Source organism: Tursiops truncatus, chromosome 19, assembly GCF_011762595.2.
Source record: "Tursiops truncatus isolate mTurTru1 chromosome 19, mTurTru1.mat.Y, whole genome shotgun sequence".
In the NCBI taxonomy this organism is placed as follows: domain Eukaryota; kingdom Metazoa; phylum Chordata; class Mammalia; order Artiodactyla; family Delphinidae; genus Tursiops; species Tursiops truncatus.
The window spans coordinates 12,645,439-12,662,097 of record NC_047052.1 but is presented as its reverse complement, the minus strand read 5'-3'; the positions used below and the strand labels follow the sequence as shown (position 1 = coordinate 12,662,097).

The 16,659-nt window shown below is 42.8% G+C and overlaps 1 protein-coding gene across 5 annotated transcripts in view; it reads right to left on the bottom strand.

Annotated features, from left to right (window-relative positions):
* Positions 1 to 16,659, bottom strand: part of WDR59 (WD repeat domain 59) — an 85,582-nt gene that overhangs the window by 33,478 nt on the left and 35,445 nt on the right. For all 5 annotated transcript variants that reach the window (XM_019941100.3, XM_073796808.1, XM_073796811.1 and 2 more), the window contains 8 exons: positions 15,724 to 15,801; positions 13,403 to 13,559; positions 8,564 to 8,643; positions 7,404 to 7,536; positions 7,149 to 7,273; positions 3,187 to 3,351; positions 584 to 679; positions 272 to 428 (listed from right to left, as the gene is read on the bottom strand). In XM_019941100.3, coding sequence (XP_019796659.2) covers positions 272 to 428; positions 584 to 679; positions 3,187 to 3,351; positions 7,149 to 7,273; positions 7,404 to 7,536; positions 8,564 to 8,643; positions 13,403 to 13,559; positions 15,724 to 15,801 — 991 coding nt within the window. The remainder of the gene's footprint in view (positions 1 to 271; positions 429 to 583; positions 680 to 3,186; positions 3,352 to 7,148; positions 7,274 to 7,403; positions 7,537 to 8,563; positions 8,644 to 13,402; positions 13,560 to 15,723; positions 15,802 to 16,659) is intronic.

The window sequence follows — 16,659 nt, the reverse complement described above, 5'->3', positions numbered from 1 at the left end:
ACTTTATATTTCCTATGTGTATTTTCAATAGGTTGAGTCAAGACTCAAACTCACACTCATCAGAATGAAACAAGTTAAGTCTGTAAATCTGGTGAACATTCTTAGGGTATGTCCCCAGATGCCAATTCGGCTTCAGATAACACTATGACAGAAATCTTTTGAGTTCTCAGGAAATAAAAACAAAGAAACATTTTCTGATGGAAATTTTTATACAGACATTCTTAGCTTCTCTCTCTCGAAATCTAGAATCAGAGAACCTAAAGAGACCAACCTGCCCCGCAGAATCTGGCCCCCGAGGTTCTGGGAAAGGGAATATTGGCATCCTGGTAGGACCCGTAGGCGGTGGTCACCCGGGCAAATGTCGGTAGGGGTGGCGTGACAGAGTTCGGGAGCGCGAAGGGATTGCTGGAAGCGCTGTCTTCTTGGTTCTGAAATTTTAAAAGCAAGAGACTAAAACCCACAATCTGTCTTCAAGCCAAATTACAAAACAGGACACATTATTCCAAGATCAGGGAGCCCAGGATTTTAGGGAGGAGGAAAGGAAACGAAACCCCAAAGCATAGCTTGGTAACAAGGGTCCCACCACAAAAGACTCAAGGCAGGAGACGAGCTGGCGCAGGCAGGGCTCCAAACAGCTCTGGTTGCGTTTCACTTTTTGCAGGGAAGTGTCTTTCAGGATCTAGAAAAGGCACAAAACGCAGTCAAGAAGAGCAACATTCTTTCTCCTGATTCTTTTTTATCGTGTGAAGCATCGGAAGCAGCAACGATGCTGGGGCACCGGAGCATGGCTGTGTCTGAGGCTGCCAACACAACACACCACCTTCCCCCTCCCCGAGAGGCTCAGGGAAAAGATTCATTTGTGAATCCTCTTCCAGATGCCCTTTCCTTTGCCATGGCAGGCACATGCACTGGCTCTCAGAGAGCACGATTAGAACCACCATTCTTCCTTTATAGTGAATTCTACTCCTTTGCTCTCCCCCGACCCCACCCTCCTCGATGAGAAATCTCAGCATCACTTAGAGTAATATCCTCCAGTCTGGACTGAAAACTGTTCCATGTGATACATACATGCCAGGGGGAACAGATTTCACTTTAGTGAAAATTAAAATGTACCTTTTTGGGGGGGGTCCTTTAAAAATATAAAGCCTAATATACCTGGACAAAACTATAATTCAAAAAGATACATGCACCCCTATGTTCATAGCGCACTATTCACAATAGCCAAAACATGGAAACAACCTAAATGTCCACTGACAAATAAATTGATAAAGAAGATGTGGTACATACATACAATGGAACACTACTCAGCCATAAAAAAAGAACAAAATAATGCCATTTGCAGCAACATGGATGCAACTAGAAATTATCATACTAATTGAAGTAAGTCAGAGAGAGAAAGACAAATACCATATGATATCACTTATATGTGGAATCTAAAATATGGCACAAATGAACCTATCTACAAAACAGAAACAGACTCACAGACATAGAGAACAGACTTGGGGTTGCCAAGGGTGAGGGGGAAGGGAGACAGATGGCCTGGGAACTTAGGGTTGGTAAATGTAAACTATTTCATTTAGAATGGATAAACAACAAGGTCCTACTGTATAGCACAGGGAACTATATCCAATCTCCTGGGATAAACCATAATGGAAAAGAATATTAAAAAAAGAATGTATATATGTGTATAACTGAGTCACTTTGCTGTACAGCAGAGATTGGGGCACAACGCTGTAAATCAACTATACTTTAATAACATATATATATTTTATATACATATATATATGCAGCTTAACATTTTAAAGCACATGCTATTGGTATAACCTGACATACACATACTGAAGGTAGGCATGTAAATTGGACCTGGGCTGTCTAACATGGAAGTCATTACCGGACTATAAAGCACATGAAGTGTGGCTAGTCTGGATTGCGATGGCTGTAAGCATAAAATTCACACCAAAAGTTGAAGACTTAGTACCAAAAAGAAAAAAAAAAAGAATGTAAGCTATCGCAATAATTTTTATACTGCTTACATGTTGATATGATAATACTTTGGATATACTGGATTAAATTAAAATATTATTGAAATTAATTTACCTTTTTTTTATTAGTATGGCTACTAGAAAATTGAAAATTACATGCAGTCTGCATCACATTTCTATTGGACAGCACTGAATGAGACCTTTAAAACACTTGCTTATCCTATCATTTTTATACCAATAGAAAAATCTATCTTTTTTGTATGTCCAAACAAGGCAACGAAATGTTCAGACTCCAAGGACAAAACGTCAAGTACCACAAAATCTGAGTTATTAGCATTTCACAGACCCTCACAAAGCTTGAACAATTTCCTGGTTACCTATGATACCCCAAGAAGACAGAACAATCAAGTGTACATAACACAAACTAGGCAAAAAATGAATAGCATTCAGGTCAACTTGGTGCTGTCAGGATATTTCTGCTATTTCACATGTGATGCTGCTCAGACCGAAAAAGACGTATCTCAGCTCATGGGGCTTTTTTATGAGGATTCCACCTGATTAGCTCTGCGTGAACTGACAAATCAAGTTTCTGAACCTGTAAGGGTAAAGACGAGATGCCAGGCTGTACCCCTCCATTCAGACACCGCTGTCCTATCACACCTCACCTGTCCAGCCAGCCAGCCTCACTCTAAGTAACAACATCTCCTTTTATGGAACAGATTTTTTAAATGACCTTACATACTTTTTTTCTGATTAGAAAGTATCTTTTAGTTTCAGAATACATTTTGCCTACAGTTTCCAAATAAATGAGATTGTATTGTATTAACCTGGGATTAACACATAGCTTTAATGAGATCTGTGAGCAGATTATATGCTATTACATAATTGCCTATGATTTATATGCAATATTTCTGAAGTTATATGCAATATCTGTGCAAATTTTTCTGTGGAAGGTTGTGTGTGGTTTTCATTAGACATTAGAAGGGGTCGGTCCATGACCCAAAGAGATTAAGAATCAGCGCTCAATGTTTTCTACACAAAAAGAATACAGCTGTTAACCCTGCTAGGTGGAAGGACACATGATGTCCAAATCTTATCGACTCGCTTTTTCACTCAACTTCACTGCTCGACTCAGACACTGATGCAAATGAGCAGTGCTCTCCACTTCTGACATCAAGGAGAACTTATGAACACAGATGCCCACCTTGAGCAGCTTCGCTTTCATAGTGGATGTGATGGTGGTGGGGTTAATGAACTGGAAGGAAGGGGCCGCGTGGTTCGGGTACTGCGCAGGGAACTTCACCAGCATCTTGACGCGGTGGTTGCTGCAGTGCACAGACACTGTGCAGCTCCTGTCTGCTGCGTCCATCTGCAGGGGACAAATCAATAGCTGCTTTGGAGAGGAACTGCAAAGGGTCTTCAGATGCAAACAGGTTTAAATAAGGTAACTGAATGCTCTAGGTTCCTGGTAACGGAGAGAGAGAGAGTCTCCAAAGATGAATTTGGAAGATGTGGACAACTCATTTTCAAAACGGATTTTTAATTTTAGCACGATTTAATAAATTCAAAGTGTTTTTGCTTAAAAAAGCTTCATCCCAAAGCTGTGAGATAGGCTGAAACTTGTTATATTTATTTTGAGATGGGAAAATAAAGCAGGAAGATGTTAAAAACCTGACTCAAGTTAAAAGTACTCCGGGGACCTAGGAATAAACCTACCTAAGGAGAAAAAAGACCTGTATGCAGAAAACTAAGACACTGATGAAAGAAATTAAAGATGATACAAACAGATGGAGAGATATACCATGTTCTTGGATTGGAAGAATCAACATTGTGAAAATGACTATACTGCCCAGAGCCATCTACAGATTCAAAGCAATCCCTATCAAACTACCAATGGCATTTTTCACAGAACTAGAACAAAAAATTGCACAATTTGTATGGAAACCCAAAAGACCCCGAATAGCCAAAGCAATCTTGAGAAAGAAAAACGGAGCTGGAGGAATCAGGCTCCCTGATTTCAGACTATACTACAAAGCTACAGTAATCAAGACAGTATGGTACTGGCACAAAAACAGAAATATAGATCAATGGAACAGGATAGAAAGCCCAGAGATAAACCCACACACATATGGTTACCTTATCTTTGATAAAGGAGGCAAGAATATACAGTGGAGAAAAGACAGCCTCTTCAATAAATGGTGCTGGGAAAACTGGACAGCTACATGTAAAAGAACGAAATTAGAACACTCCCTAACACCATACTCAAAAATAAACTCAAAATGGATTAAAGATCTAAATGTAAGGCCAGACACTTAGAGGAAAACATAGGCAGAACACTCTATGACATAAATCACAGCAAGATCCTTTTTGACCCACCTCCTAGAGAAATGGAAATAAAAACAAAAATAAACAAATGGGACCTAATGAAACTTAAAAGCTTTTGCATAGCAAAGGAAACTAATAACAGGACTAAAAGACAAACCTCAGAATGGGAGAAAATATTTGCAAATGAAGCAACTGACAAAGGATTAATCTCTGAAATATACACACAACTCATGCAGCTCAATATCAAAAAAACAAACAACCCAATCCAAAAATGGGCAGAAGACCTAAATAGACATTTCTCCAAAGAAGATATACAGACTGTCAAGAAACATGTGAAAGGATGCTCAACATCACTAATCATTAGAGAAATGCAAATCAAAACTATAATGAGGTATCACCTCACACCGGTCAGAATGGCCATCATCAAAAAATCTACAAACAATAAATGCTGGCGAGGGTGTGGAGAAAAGGGAACCCTCTTGCACTGTTGGTGGGAATGTTAAATTGATACAGCCACTATGGAGAACAGTATGGAGGTTCCTTAAAAAACTAAAAATAGAACTACCATATGACCCAGCAATCTCACTACTGGGCATGTACCTTAAGAAAACCATAATTCAAAAAGTGACATGTACCACAATGTTCACTGCAGCACTATTTACAATAGCCAGGACATGGAAGCAACTTAAGTGTCCATCAACAGATGAATGGATAAAGAAGATGTGGAACATATATACAATGGAATATTACTGAGCCATAAGAAGAAACGAAACTGAGTTATTTGTAGTGAGGTGGATGGACCTAGAGTCTGTCATACAGAGTGAAGTAAGTCAGAAAGAGAAATGTATGCTAACATGTGTTAGCTACTGTATGCTAACATATATATAGAATTTTTTAAAAAATGGTTATGAATAACCTAGGGGCAGGACAGGAATAAAGACACAGACTTAGAGAATGGACTTGAGGACACGGGGAGGGGGAAGGGTAAGCTGGGACTAAGTGAGAGAGTGGCAATGAAATATATACACTACCAAATGTAAAATAGCTAGCTAGTGGGAAGCAGCCACATGGCACAGGGAGATCAGCTCAGTGCTTTATGACCACCTAGAGGGGTGGGATGGGGGGGTGGGAGGGAGACGCAAGAGGGAGGGGATATGGGGATATATGTATACGTATAGCTGATTCACTTTGTTATACAGCAGCAACTAACACAACAATGTAAAGCAGTTATACTCCAATAAAGATGTCAAAACAAAAAAAAAGTACTCCTGGGAAAATCCTTCTCTCTAAAGGAGACGGGGGCTGCTAGGGGCTGGCGAGAGAGGAAATGGGAAGAGGCTGCTAGGGGATGTAAGGCTTCTTTGGGGATGATGAAAATGCTCTGGAAGTAGCACTGGTGATGGCTGCATGGCTTTGTGAATGTACTAAGAACCACTAAATTGTGCACTTTATTTTTTTTTTAAGATTTTTTTTTGATGTGGACCATTTTTAAAGTCTTTATTGAATTTGTTACAATATTGCTTCTGCTTTATGTTTTGGTGTTTTGGCCTCAAGGCACGTGGGATCTTAGCTCCCCAACCAAGGATCGAACCCATACCCCCTGCATTGGAAGGCAAAGTCTCAACCACTGGACCACCAGGGAAGTCCCTGTAAACTTTAAAAGGGTGAATTTTGTGGTATGTGAATTACAGCTCAGTAATTTTTATTTTATTTTATTATTATTTTTTATTTGGCCATGCCACGCAGCATATGGGATCTTACTTCTTCAACCAGGGATCGAACCCACGCCCCCTGCAGTGGAAGTGCAGAGTCTTAACCACTGGATCACCAGGGAAGTCCCTCTCAGTAATTTTTAAAAAGCAGTCCTGGGAAAGGAATCAAGATCTCCTTCTTAGACTAGATCACTGGATATCCAAACTGTTCTCAACTGGGACAAAGGGAATATAAACTGAGTTGATATGGATAACCAATTAATCAAGGAATCCTTTATCTCTTTTGATTTCTTGTGCTGCCAACTAGAGATGGCAGCTGGAGGATGGCAAAAAGAGCCACACATATGGGAAATCTGGAGACTCGGATTCAAATAGCTGTTGACCTCGGACAAGTTATTTCATTTCGTAGTGTCTCTGTTTCCTGATCTGTAGAGTGGGGATAAAACCACTTATTGCAGAGCTGTTTTAAAGGCCAAATGATACAATTATGCAAGTGCACAGATCCAGGCCTACTGTTAACTGAATCTGGGCAAGAGAAAAATTAATCAAGTTTTAAAACTCCTTCACAGAAAGACTCAATTCCCTGAAGCACAGAATTTCAATATCTGCCCAAAAGGAAAAGAGTAAATCTCTCCGTGTGTTAAATGAACAAAGAGGCTTGGTCACCTTCTTAACATGCATCTAAATCTCTGAGGAAATGACCAGCTTACAAGGCAAGATCGTACAGCAAAGTACTAAGAGCCTTGGAGGGTCAGGAGGCTGGCTTCCAAACTCAGCCCTGCCATTAACTTTGCCAGTAACCCCCACCAAAACACTAAACTTTCCAGGAGCTGAGCATCTTCACATAGAGTAAAATGAGGTGTTAGAGCATCTAAGGATATTTTAAGACATCTGAGCATCAGTTTATCCCTTGGTTCATCTTATGAGAAAATAATAGGGTAAGGGAAAATAATCTGCGTTTGTAAAATATCTATGTCCTTAGATAACACAGAAAACAAAAAAGCAAGCACAGAACACTTCCCTGTTGGAGCAGCAAAGCTATATTGCTAGCCTAAATCATGGCTGAAATAGTCCCCTCACCCACCAACCGCCAACCGCAAGCGAGAGACAGTTCGCTAAGCCTGAGCACCTCCACGTTCACATTGCGGATCTGCACGTTGATCAGGGAGAACTCCTGCTGCAGAGTCTGAGGCAGGCCCAGCTGCTCTGATTTCTTCTCTTCCAGGAGACTGCTTGGGGGGTCTTCCTTTAAGACTAGCAGGAGAGAGAGGGTAACTTGTTGGAAAAGATTTCTGAAATGGATTCAGAGAGCAGTTCTGGGGTATTTACCACAACTCGGAGATGCACAGAGGGGCACCGCACCTAAAACAGTGTGACCAATTACCTTCTTCCTCCCCGTGGCTGGAGTTGTGCTGGTGATCTGTATCCTGAGTGTGAAGGGTCTTCTCTGGTTCCGGCAGAAGAGCAATGCTCTCAATGAACTCATCAACACCATCTAAGATGTCATTTGCACAAAGCTGCAACAGAGGGGAGGAGATAGATCTAGGTCTAGAGAAGTCAGTGGAAAGGACTGTCGTGTTTGATTGAGTTCTGACTTAAAAATGGGAATCACAAAGGAGAGAGATGTCAGCCCCAAATAGATACAATCAAAATGAGTTTTGCCCATCACCAATTCTCCCTGGTTAAATACACAGGGTAACAGACTCTATTAGTCTACCCTGGAAAATGTTTTATCCTGTTCATAGGTTACGCAAATCTCAGAAAACCTTTTAAACTCCAGCCTTGATGGAGTTATTCAGCCAACACAAGAGCAAAAATATCATAACCTCAAAGCATTTGGAGCAAATGGTACTTTTTGGAGAAAACAGATTTAAAAGGCAATAAGGTGATGGTATTTGACCAAAATTGCTCATGAATGACTTGGTACTAAGCAGTGTAGCAAATCTGACCCAGCATTTTCTATCCACTCTGTACAGAGTGCTGTATGGGATGCAATACAAGTGAGACAGCGATCCCACCTTCAAGGAATTTAGCCACCAGATGAGAAGACAGAACCCCGTGATGGGGCAGAGCAAAGCAAGGGCCACGAAAGCAGTTCACACAGGGACCACTGTGCTTCATATAAGAACAGATACAATTTATGGGGCAAAAACTGGAAAGGGCTTCACTTAACAGGTGGTGTTGATGAACGTGGAGAACTCTGAACACTGCCTAGTGCCAGGGCAGATTTTCTAGCCCATTTATAAGAGAAAGAAATGAAGCCCCCAAGCCACTTGCTCAGTATGCTAACCCACACTACCTTAGATCAGGACAAGAGGAAACAAAGACATTCAGAGGCCTTGAAGCCTTCAAGTGCTGAATACTGAAGTGGGCTCTTGAATACCTCAAAGCCTCAGTGTAGCATACACAAGCCACTCGGCCAACCGGCAAGTACGTATTAAATGTCCATTACGTATCCTCTAACTTCTTCAACTACCAAATCCTCTATCTTAAGTTTCTGGTGTTTCCAGTTAACATTCCTCCACAGCATCATTGAATACATACCCTCTGCATCTGGGAATCCACCCGCCACATTCTCAGGGTCTGATCCCGTGACCACGTAACCAGTTGGTAGTCCTTGGACCCTAGAAATCACCAGATAAGAATCATGGAGGTTTTTCTGGATTCAACATCAAGTTTCTTACAGGTTGCGATGGGGGGAGATTCATTCATCCATTCATCCATTTAACAAATATTTATGGAACATCTCCTATATGCCAGGTACTGTTCTAGGCACTAGGGCTATAAAGTGAATACAAGAATCTCTGTCTTGGGCTTCCCTGGTGGCACAGTGGTTGAGAGTCCGCCTGCCGATACAGGGGACATGGGTTCATGCCCCGGTCCGGGAAGATCCCACACGCCGCTGAGGGGCTGGGCCCGTGAGCCATGGCCGCTGAGCCTGTGCGTCCGGAGCCTGTGCTCTGCAACGGGAGAGGCTACAACAGTGAGAGGCCCACGTACCGCAAAAAAAAAAAAAAAGAATCTCTGTCTTTACAGATCTCACATTCCAATGGTAGAAACATACAATAACATGTCCGGTAGTGACAATGTTATGAAAAAAATAACATGGGATAAGAGGATAGAGACCGACAGGGGAACTATTTTTAGACAGGACTTTCCTGAGGAAGTCACCTTTGAGCAGAACCTTATTTTTATTTATTTATTTATTTTTTCCGGTACGCGGGCCTCTCACTGTTGTGGCCCCTCCCGTTGCGGAGCACAGGCTCTGGATGCGCAGGCTCAGCGGCCATGGCTCACGGGCCCAGCCCCTCCACGGCATGTGGGATCTTCCCGGGCCGGGGCACAAACCTGTGTCCCCTGCATCGGCAGGAGGACTCTCAACCACTGCACCACCAGGGAAGCCCTTATTTCTTTTTTAATAAATTTATTTATCTTTGGCTGCGCTGGGTCTTCGTGGCTACGCACGGTCTTCTAATTGTGGTGGCTTCTCGTTTTGGAGCACGAGCTCTAGGCATGCGGGCTTCAGTAGTTGTGGCACACAGGCTCAGTAGTTGTGGCTCGCGGGCTGTAGAGTGCAGGCTCAGTAGTTGTGGTGCACGGGCTTAGCTGCTCCACAGCATGTGGGATCTTCCCGGACCAGGACTTGAACCCATGTCCCATGCACTGGCAAGCAGATTCTTAACCACTGCGCCACCAGGGAAGTCCTGAGCAGAAACTTAAATGAAGTGAAATAATAGCTCACAAATTAGCAAGTGAAGAGAGATGCTGGGATTTAACGTCTCACTGAACTTTCACCTCCACAAATGTTCTTCCTTTTACGTGCTCCAGAGGAGCTGGGGATAAATAGGTTGCTTGTAAAATGAATTGTTTTAAATGCATCGTGACATCTTACTGTTTAAAATAATTTTTTGGTAAGGAAATGCATCTCTTTATAAAAGGAATAATCAATCTTTAATGTTCTTAACTGACTGAATTGTATTTTCACACGATAGGACTGGTCAAAGGGAAATTATCCTATCAATAAAAAGGTCCAAGGTGCTTTCTGAAAGAGCTTTATGGAAGATCAGAACATTTCAGGGTAATTCTGCGGTATCTAGAATCTTCTTTATGGCCATCTTTAGAGAGCAAAGAATCTAGAAATAATTTCATCCATTCCCTCGTATTATGGATGGGGAAACTGAGGCAACAAAGAACAGAGTAAGTGAGGGCCAAAGTTCCTTCTCTGTGTCACTGCCTTCAACCAGGTCTTCATTCCTCCATGTTTTAATACATCCCTGTGTACAACTATCAAGACAGCAACTATTCTGAGCTACTACCTGTCATGAGAACCACCGTCTAGCCCATGTTCATAACAACAATTTTCTGTTCTTTTTTCTTTTTTGGCATCGCTGCATGGCTTGCAGGATCTTAGTTTTCCAACCAGGGATTGAACCTGGGCCCTCGGCAGTGAAAGCACAGAGTCCTAACCACTGGACCACCAAGGAAGTCCCAGCAACAATTTTCTGACTCCACATCCAGCCTCTTTTCATGTCCCTGACTTTGAAGAAAAGTTATGCCTAATTCCTTTCTAAACCCAAATCCTCTACTTGGGTCTTCGGCCCTATTCCCTATTTTCAGAGGGCCTTTGCTTTCACACCTACTCCCTTTCTTGCCTCTTCTCCTTGCCTTCAAACAGAGGGCAGCAGCCTCCTCCAAGGAATTTAGTCTACTCCTTGCCTCTGAAGGCAAACTCATTCACAAAACCAGTTCGTGCTGCCTCTGTTTCCACGGTCTTACAATCAGGCTTCCCTCCTCAATCAGCTTTTGGAACTGGTCTCTTAATGATCGTATGGCTTCCTATTTATACCTATTTACACAATTAAGTGCTTCGCTCTTACTTTGCATGGAGATCCTTCAGCAAAACCCAAAACCAATGACCTCTGATTCCTTCACGAAGCATCCTTTTCCTTGGACCACAACATCCTGATTCTCTTCCGACCTCTGAGAGTTCCTTCACCACAGTGAAAAACCAACATCAAAGCCTGAGGTGGTCCAGTAAAAACTGACTAAGAAGACATGGCAGTAAAAAGAAAATGGAACACCATTAGGTTGAGAAAGAAGTAAAATATAAGAATACATGCAGGATGGGGACTTCCCTGGTGGTCCAGTGGGTGAGACTCTGGGCTCCCAATGGAGGGGGCCCAGGTCCGATCCCTAGTCGGGGAACTAGATCCCGCGTGCATGCTGCAATTAAGAGTCCGCATGATGCAACTAAATAATTTTTTTTTAAAAAAGGAATACATGCAGGATGACTACATTTATAAAAGGTTCAAAAACAAACAAACCTAAAGTATTTTTAGGGATGCAGAAATGGGTGGTAAACTGTAAAAATAAAAACAGAAATCACTATCGTAAATGTTAGGATAGTGTTTACCTCTAGGAAAGCGAAAGGACTGTGATCGGGAAGCTTCCGGGTTCTAACAATGCTTTCTTTCTTGACCTTGGTGGTAGTCACACAGATTTTCACATTATAAACTCTACATGTTTTATGCAATTTTGTAGATGATATATCTCACAATAAAAAGGAATTTTAGAAAACACCTATAACTTGTACTCAAATTTCACTACTGGCTAGACAGCCTCAATTTATACAATTCACCCTGCCAGCTTACAGATGACACAGACAACTGAAAATGGGTTGCTAAAAACTTTTTATTTCAGTCCAAAACTACAGGCCAACCTCTCGCTGCCAGACCATGGGGAAACTCTATCATCTCTTTTCAATGGCAAAATGCAGGACAAAGAGTTGAAAGATGAAGTCAGGCATGGAAATTGATGGGATAGAGACCAAGCAGCCTCGTGTTTCTAGAAGCAAGTCAGATTATGGAAATGAAGATGGGAAAATTAAGAGCCTGATCAAAAGATTCCTTTCAAAAACAATCCTAGGGACTTCCCTGGTGGTCCAGTGGTTAAGAATTCACCTTTCAATGCAGGGGACGTGGGTTCAATCCCTGGTTGGGGAACTAAGATCCCACATGCCGTGGGGCAACTAAACCTGTGCGCTCTAGAGTCCCTGAGCCACAACTAGAGAGAAGCCCGTGTGCTGCAACGAAGACCCCACGTGCCACAGTGAAAGATCCTGCATGCCACAACAAACATCCTGCGTGCCACAACTAAGACCCAATGCAGCCAAATAAATGAATAAATATTTTTAAATAAATAAATAAATAAAAATTTAAAAAACAAAAAAAACTATCCTAGAAGAGGCTTGTGAAGGTCACAAACGAGCTGGGATAAGATGACTGCTCTAATCCCAGGTCCACCAGAGACCTCTCCTGGACTCTGGACAAGTCACACCACTCCGCTGCCCAGTTTTCCTTTTGTGATATGAAAAGAGCATGAAATATACTTCTGGTCTGGAAAATATTTAGAGAGTGTGGCAATAAGATCTCAAGACAAGGGAGGTTGAAATTAAGTTTGCATGGTGAGTTGGTGGAGAAAGTGAGGCTGAGGGCTTCCTAACCCCCCTTATACTTATGATGCATGAATGAGAGCTAGCTAGATTAAGCTGCAATAACAAACAGCCCCAAATCTCAGTGGCTTAATGCAAGGCTCTCCTGCTCTCTCTACATCTTCACCTCACCCCCACCCTGGTGGGAGCAGCGCCACATGGAGTTTCTCCAGGTACCTCGGAAGAAGCAGAGAGGGTAAATAATTGCACACTGGCTGTTACCACTTCAACCCAAAAGAGACTGCATCACTTTCGTTCATGTTTCAAAATCCAAGCAGGTCACATGGCCAAACCTATCTTCAAGGGGTTGGGAGGTGAAATACCACTGTGTGCTTGTGAAGAGAAGTGGGAATACGTGGTAGGTGGTACTGATGATGACCTTGCATCTCCCTCATCAATAGAGGGGGAAGGGAGAATTCCTTGGCAATCCAGTGGTTAGTACTCCACGCTCTCACTGCCAAGGGCCCGGGTTTGATCCCTGATGGGGGAACTAAAATACCACAAGCCGCGCACGTTGCAGCCAAAACAAAACAAAACAAACAAATAAACAAAAACGGGGGGGGGAAGGAGCAAGTGCCAGGGATTTCTGAGTGTGCGATGACCCGAGTTTCTCAGCTCTAGAAATGATCCAACAGCAAGGCTACCAACGTCTCCAGATCCCTTCCACGTAGGAGAGACACTACACAGAACACAAGAGGATGGACTTGGGGGGAAGAAGCACAGCCACACACCTTATCACCCACCTACGATTAAAGGGGGAGGTTCCCTGACTCCCGCTCCTAAGCCAGCCCTGTTCCTGCATCCTCCCCTCCGATCACAGGGCCCACCCCGACGGGAGCTGTTGGTGAGCAGGGCTCAGGAGGAAATCAGTTGGCGGTCTCCCTCCCACCCACCTTCCTTCTGTTTCCTCCACTGGAATTCCAGCACCACATCATCATGGCCTACGAAGGTATGGACCGGCGTGTTCAAGTCAAAGACATTCCACAAGAGCAGGCTGTTCTCCCTCCGCAGCTGGGGAACCATCACGGTCACCAATCCATTGCTGAAAGGCTGTGGAAGAAGAGGGAAAAGCAGGCATTGTTCCAGGGAGAATCCGCCGAGTCTTGAGTTACCCACGTTGGAATTCTCGCCTAATTAAAATAAACTGGCTGACGGGAGGCCCCAACCCACCTGGGGAACATTTTTCCAAATACCATCAGTTGACCATCAACATCTACTTTTCATTTGCTTTCCTTTTTTTTTTTTTCCTTTGCTGATGGAAGGGACCACAGCAAGTAAAAAATAAAGCTAAGCCAAATACTTGGAGAAGAACGCTTTTTAATGTAAAAGAAGCAAATGGCTCTAGGGGTTGCACACGGGAACACCCCGGCTCCTCTCCACGAGCTCCCTCTGAGAGTTATCGAGTACATTCCCAGAATGAGCGTGCAAAGCACACTGAGGGTAACCCCAGACAGCAAACAAACCCCGCCATGCAGAAATGCACCAGAAGCACACCATCCAGGTGAAGCAGCGCCTTCCCACTGCTCGCAAGACCACAGCTTTGCAGAGGAAAATCTTCCAATTTCAGGACTGACACTTTCCACTCATAAACACCCGATCTGCGAGGTAGCTAAGGGGCTCATTTGGTTGACAGGCAGACTCTGTTCTTTAAGGAATTAAGCCAAGGCCACCTAAGAGCACACTGATTGTCTCCTGCCCTCTTGGCAGCACTCCTGAGCTTTCCTGTTTGCTTTTTAAAGCAAACATATTAATCCAGAGAAGTATTTCAATTCACAAGAGCAAAGCCTGACTTCCTCCCAAGTGCTCCCAGATGCGAAGGCCAAGTAATACCCCAATTCTCTTCTTCACGCCATGACGCAGCAGGTGGCAGCCTAATGCATAAAGATCCCTCCATTCATCCCTGTGCTCCCTTTCAAGTTGACACTGAAGGAAATATATTAGCTCTGATCAATTATCCATCTGGCAACAAAGTTGGAAGGTCGGTAACAGCCTATCCACTATACTTGTAGCATTTTGTGGTTTATACAGCATTTTCATACATGTTTTTTTTCCAAAGGGAAAACATATTGTACAGGTACTAAACGCCACCGAATTGGACACTTAAAAATAAGGAATTTTATCACAATTTTAAAAAAGAGCAAGGGATATTAAACACTATTATTCATGTTTGACACAGGAGGAAACTATTACTCAAAAAACACAGGTGGCTTGCCCAAGGCCACACAAGTATTAAATGGCTCATTACAGCATTATTCACAATAGCCAAGATATAGAAACAACCTACATGTCCGTTAATGGATGAATGAATAAAGAAGATGTGGTACATATACAATGGAATATTATTCAGCGACAAGAAACAAGGAAACCCTGCCATTTGTCACAATATGGATGGACCTTGAGGGCATTATGGTAAGTGAAATAAGTCAGGCAAAGATAAATACTGTATGATATCATTATACGTGGAATCTAAAAAGCTGAACTCATAGAAACAGAGTAGAACGGTGGTTACCAGGGGTTGGGGGTGGGAGAAACAGGGAGATGCTGGTCAAAAGGTACAAACTTCTGGTTATAAGATGAATAAGCTCTGGAGATCTAATGTACAGCGTGTGATTATGGTTAATAGCATCATATGATATACTTGAGAGTTAAGAGAGTAGATCTTAAATGTTCTCATTGCAGAAAAGAGATGGTAATTATGTGACGATGGAAGTGTTAACAAATGCTACAGTGGTAACTGTTTGGCAATATGTAAGTGTAACATATCAACATGTTGTATACCTTGAACTTATGCCATGTTATATGTCAATTATATCTCAGTAAAGCTGGAGAAAAAAATTAAATGTCATTGCCAAGCCCTAAACCAAGGTCTTCTGAATCTAAAGCCAGAGTTCCTTCCACCACGATCCACTGACCTCCAGCCTCTCAACCCTCCAGCTTACCCTCTTCCCCTCCCTTACTGACCACCTTCACACTGCCCAGCTCCCCAGCCCAGCTAGTCTAGCACTTCTAGTAGAGAGTCTCACCCAACGACCCAAGGGCAAATTTTTAAATAGGTAACAGCTTTTATGCCGTCATTACCACCTTTGTCCCACTTCTAAACCAAGACAGAAGGAGAAAACTGTCTCACAAAAAAATAAGAGGAAATGTCCCTGGCCCCTTCTGTCCAAAACACCTAGATAATGTTTCCGAGCAAGAGGTAGTGCATCTCACTCACAGTGTATCGGGCCTTCCAGACAGGCACCTGGCAAGGGAGAATATTGAGGTATTTCCGAGGCTGGCGGTAATCCCAGAACTGGAAGAAAGAAAGCAGTACAATTTGTGAAATAAATGCCATTAAAAAAAAAAAAAAAAAACTCAACTATCAAAATAAGCATAGCCGGGACTTCCCTGGTGGTCCAGTGGTTAAGAATCCTCCTTCCAATGCAGGGGATGCGGGTTCAATCCCTGGTCGGAGAACTAAGATCCCACATGCCGCGGGGCAACTAAGCCTGTGTGCCACAACTAGAGAGCCCGCACACCACAACTACTGAGCCCAAGTGCCACAACTAGACAGAAGCCCGTGCACCGCAATGAAAGATCCCCCATGACTCAACAAAGATCCCGTGTGCCACAACTAAGACCCAATGCAGCCAAATAAATAAATAAATATTAAAAAAAAAAAACAGAAAAGAAATAAGCCTAGCCTTCAAATTCCATGCTTCTGTCCTCTAACTGCATTTGAATCAGCCCCCATGGCCATGCTCCTGTGACAGAGACACACGGGAAACGCCCCTTTCACACTTAGAAACATTATAGGAGAAACAAAGACTTCTGTGAACACATGAGGATCACTCCTTGAGGCAGATCACTGCCAGCCTGCCTATTAAACTACCTTCATAGTTGAAAGGTAGGAGTGACAACTTTTCATCCTGTATCACTTCACACCACATAGAGTAATTTAACTACTAAATTAACTACCGCTATTGCTAGTAGTTAAAAATGTACTGACTGCTGACTGCATTTCAGACAGATGCTTAGAGCTTTAAGAGTTTCATCCCATCTAATCCTTACAACAATCATACAGTGGGTGTTATGAATCTCTTTTTCAAGGGTGGAAGCTAAATTACTAAACGATGTAACTTGTCAAGGCCACACAGCAAAAAGGTGACTG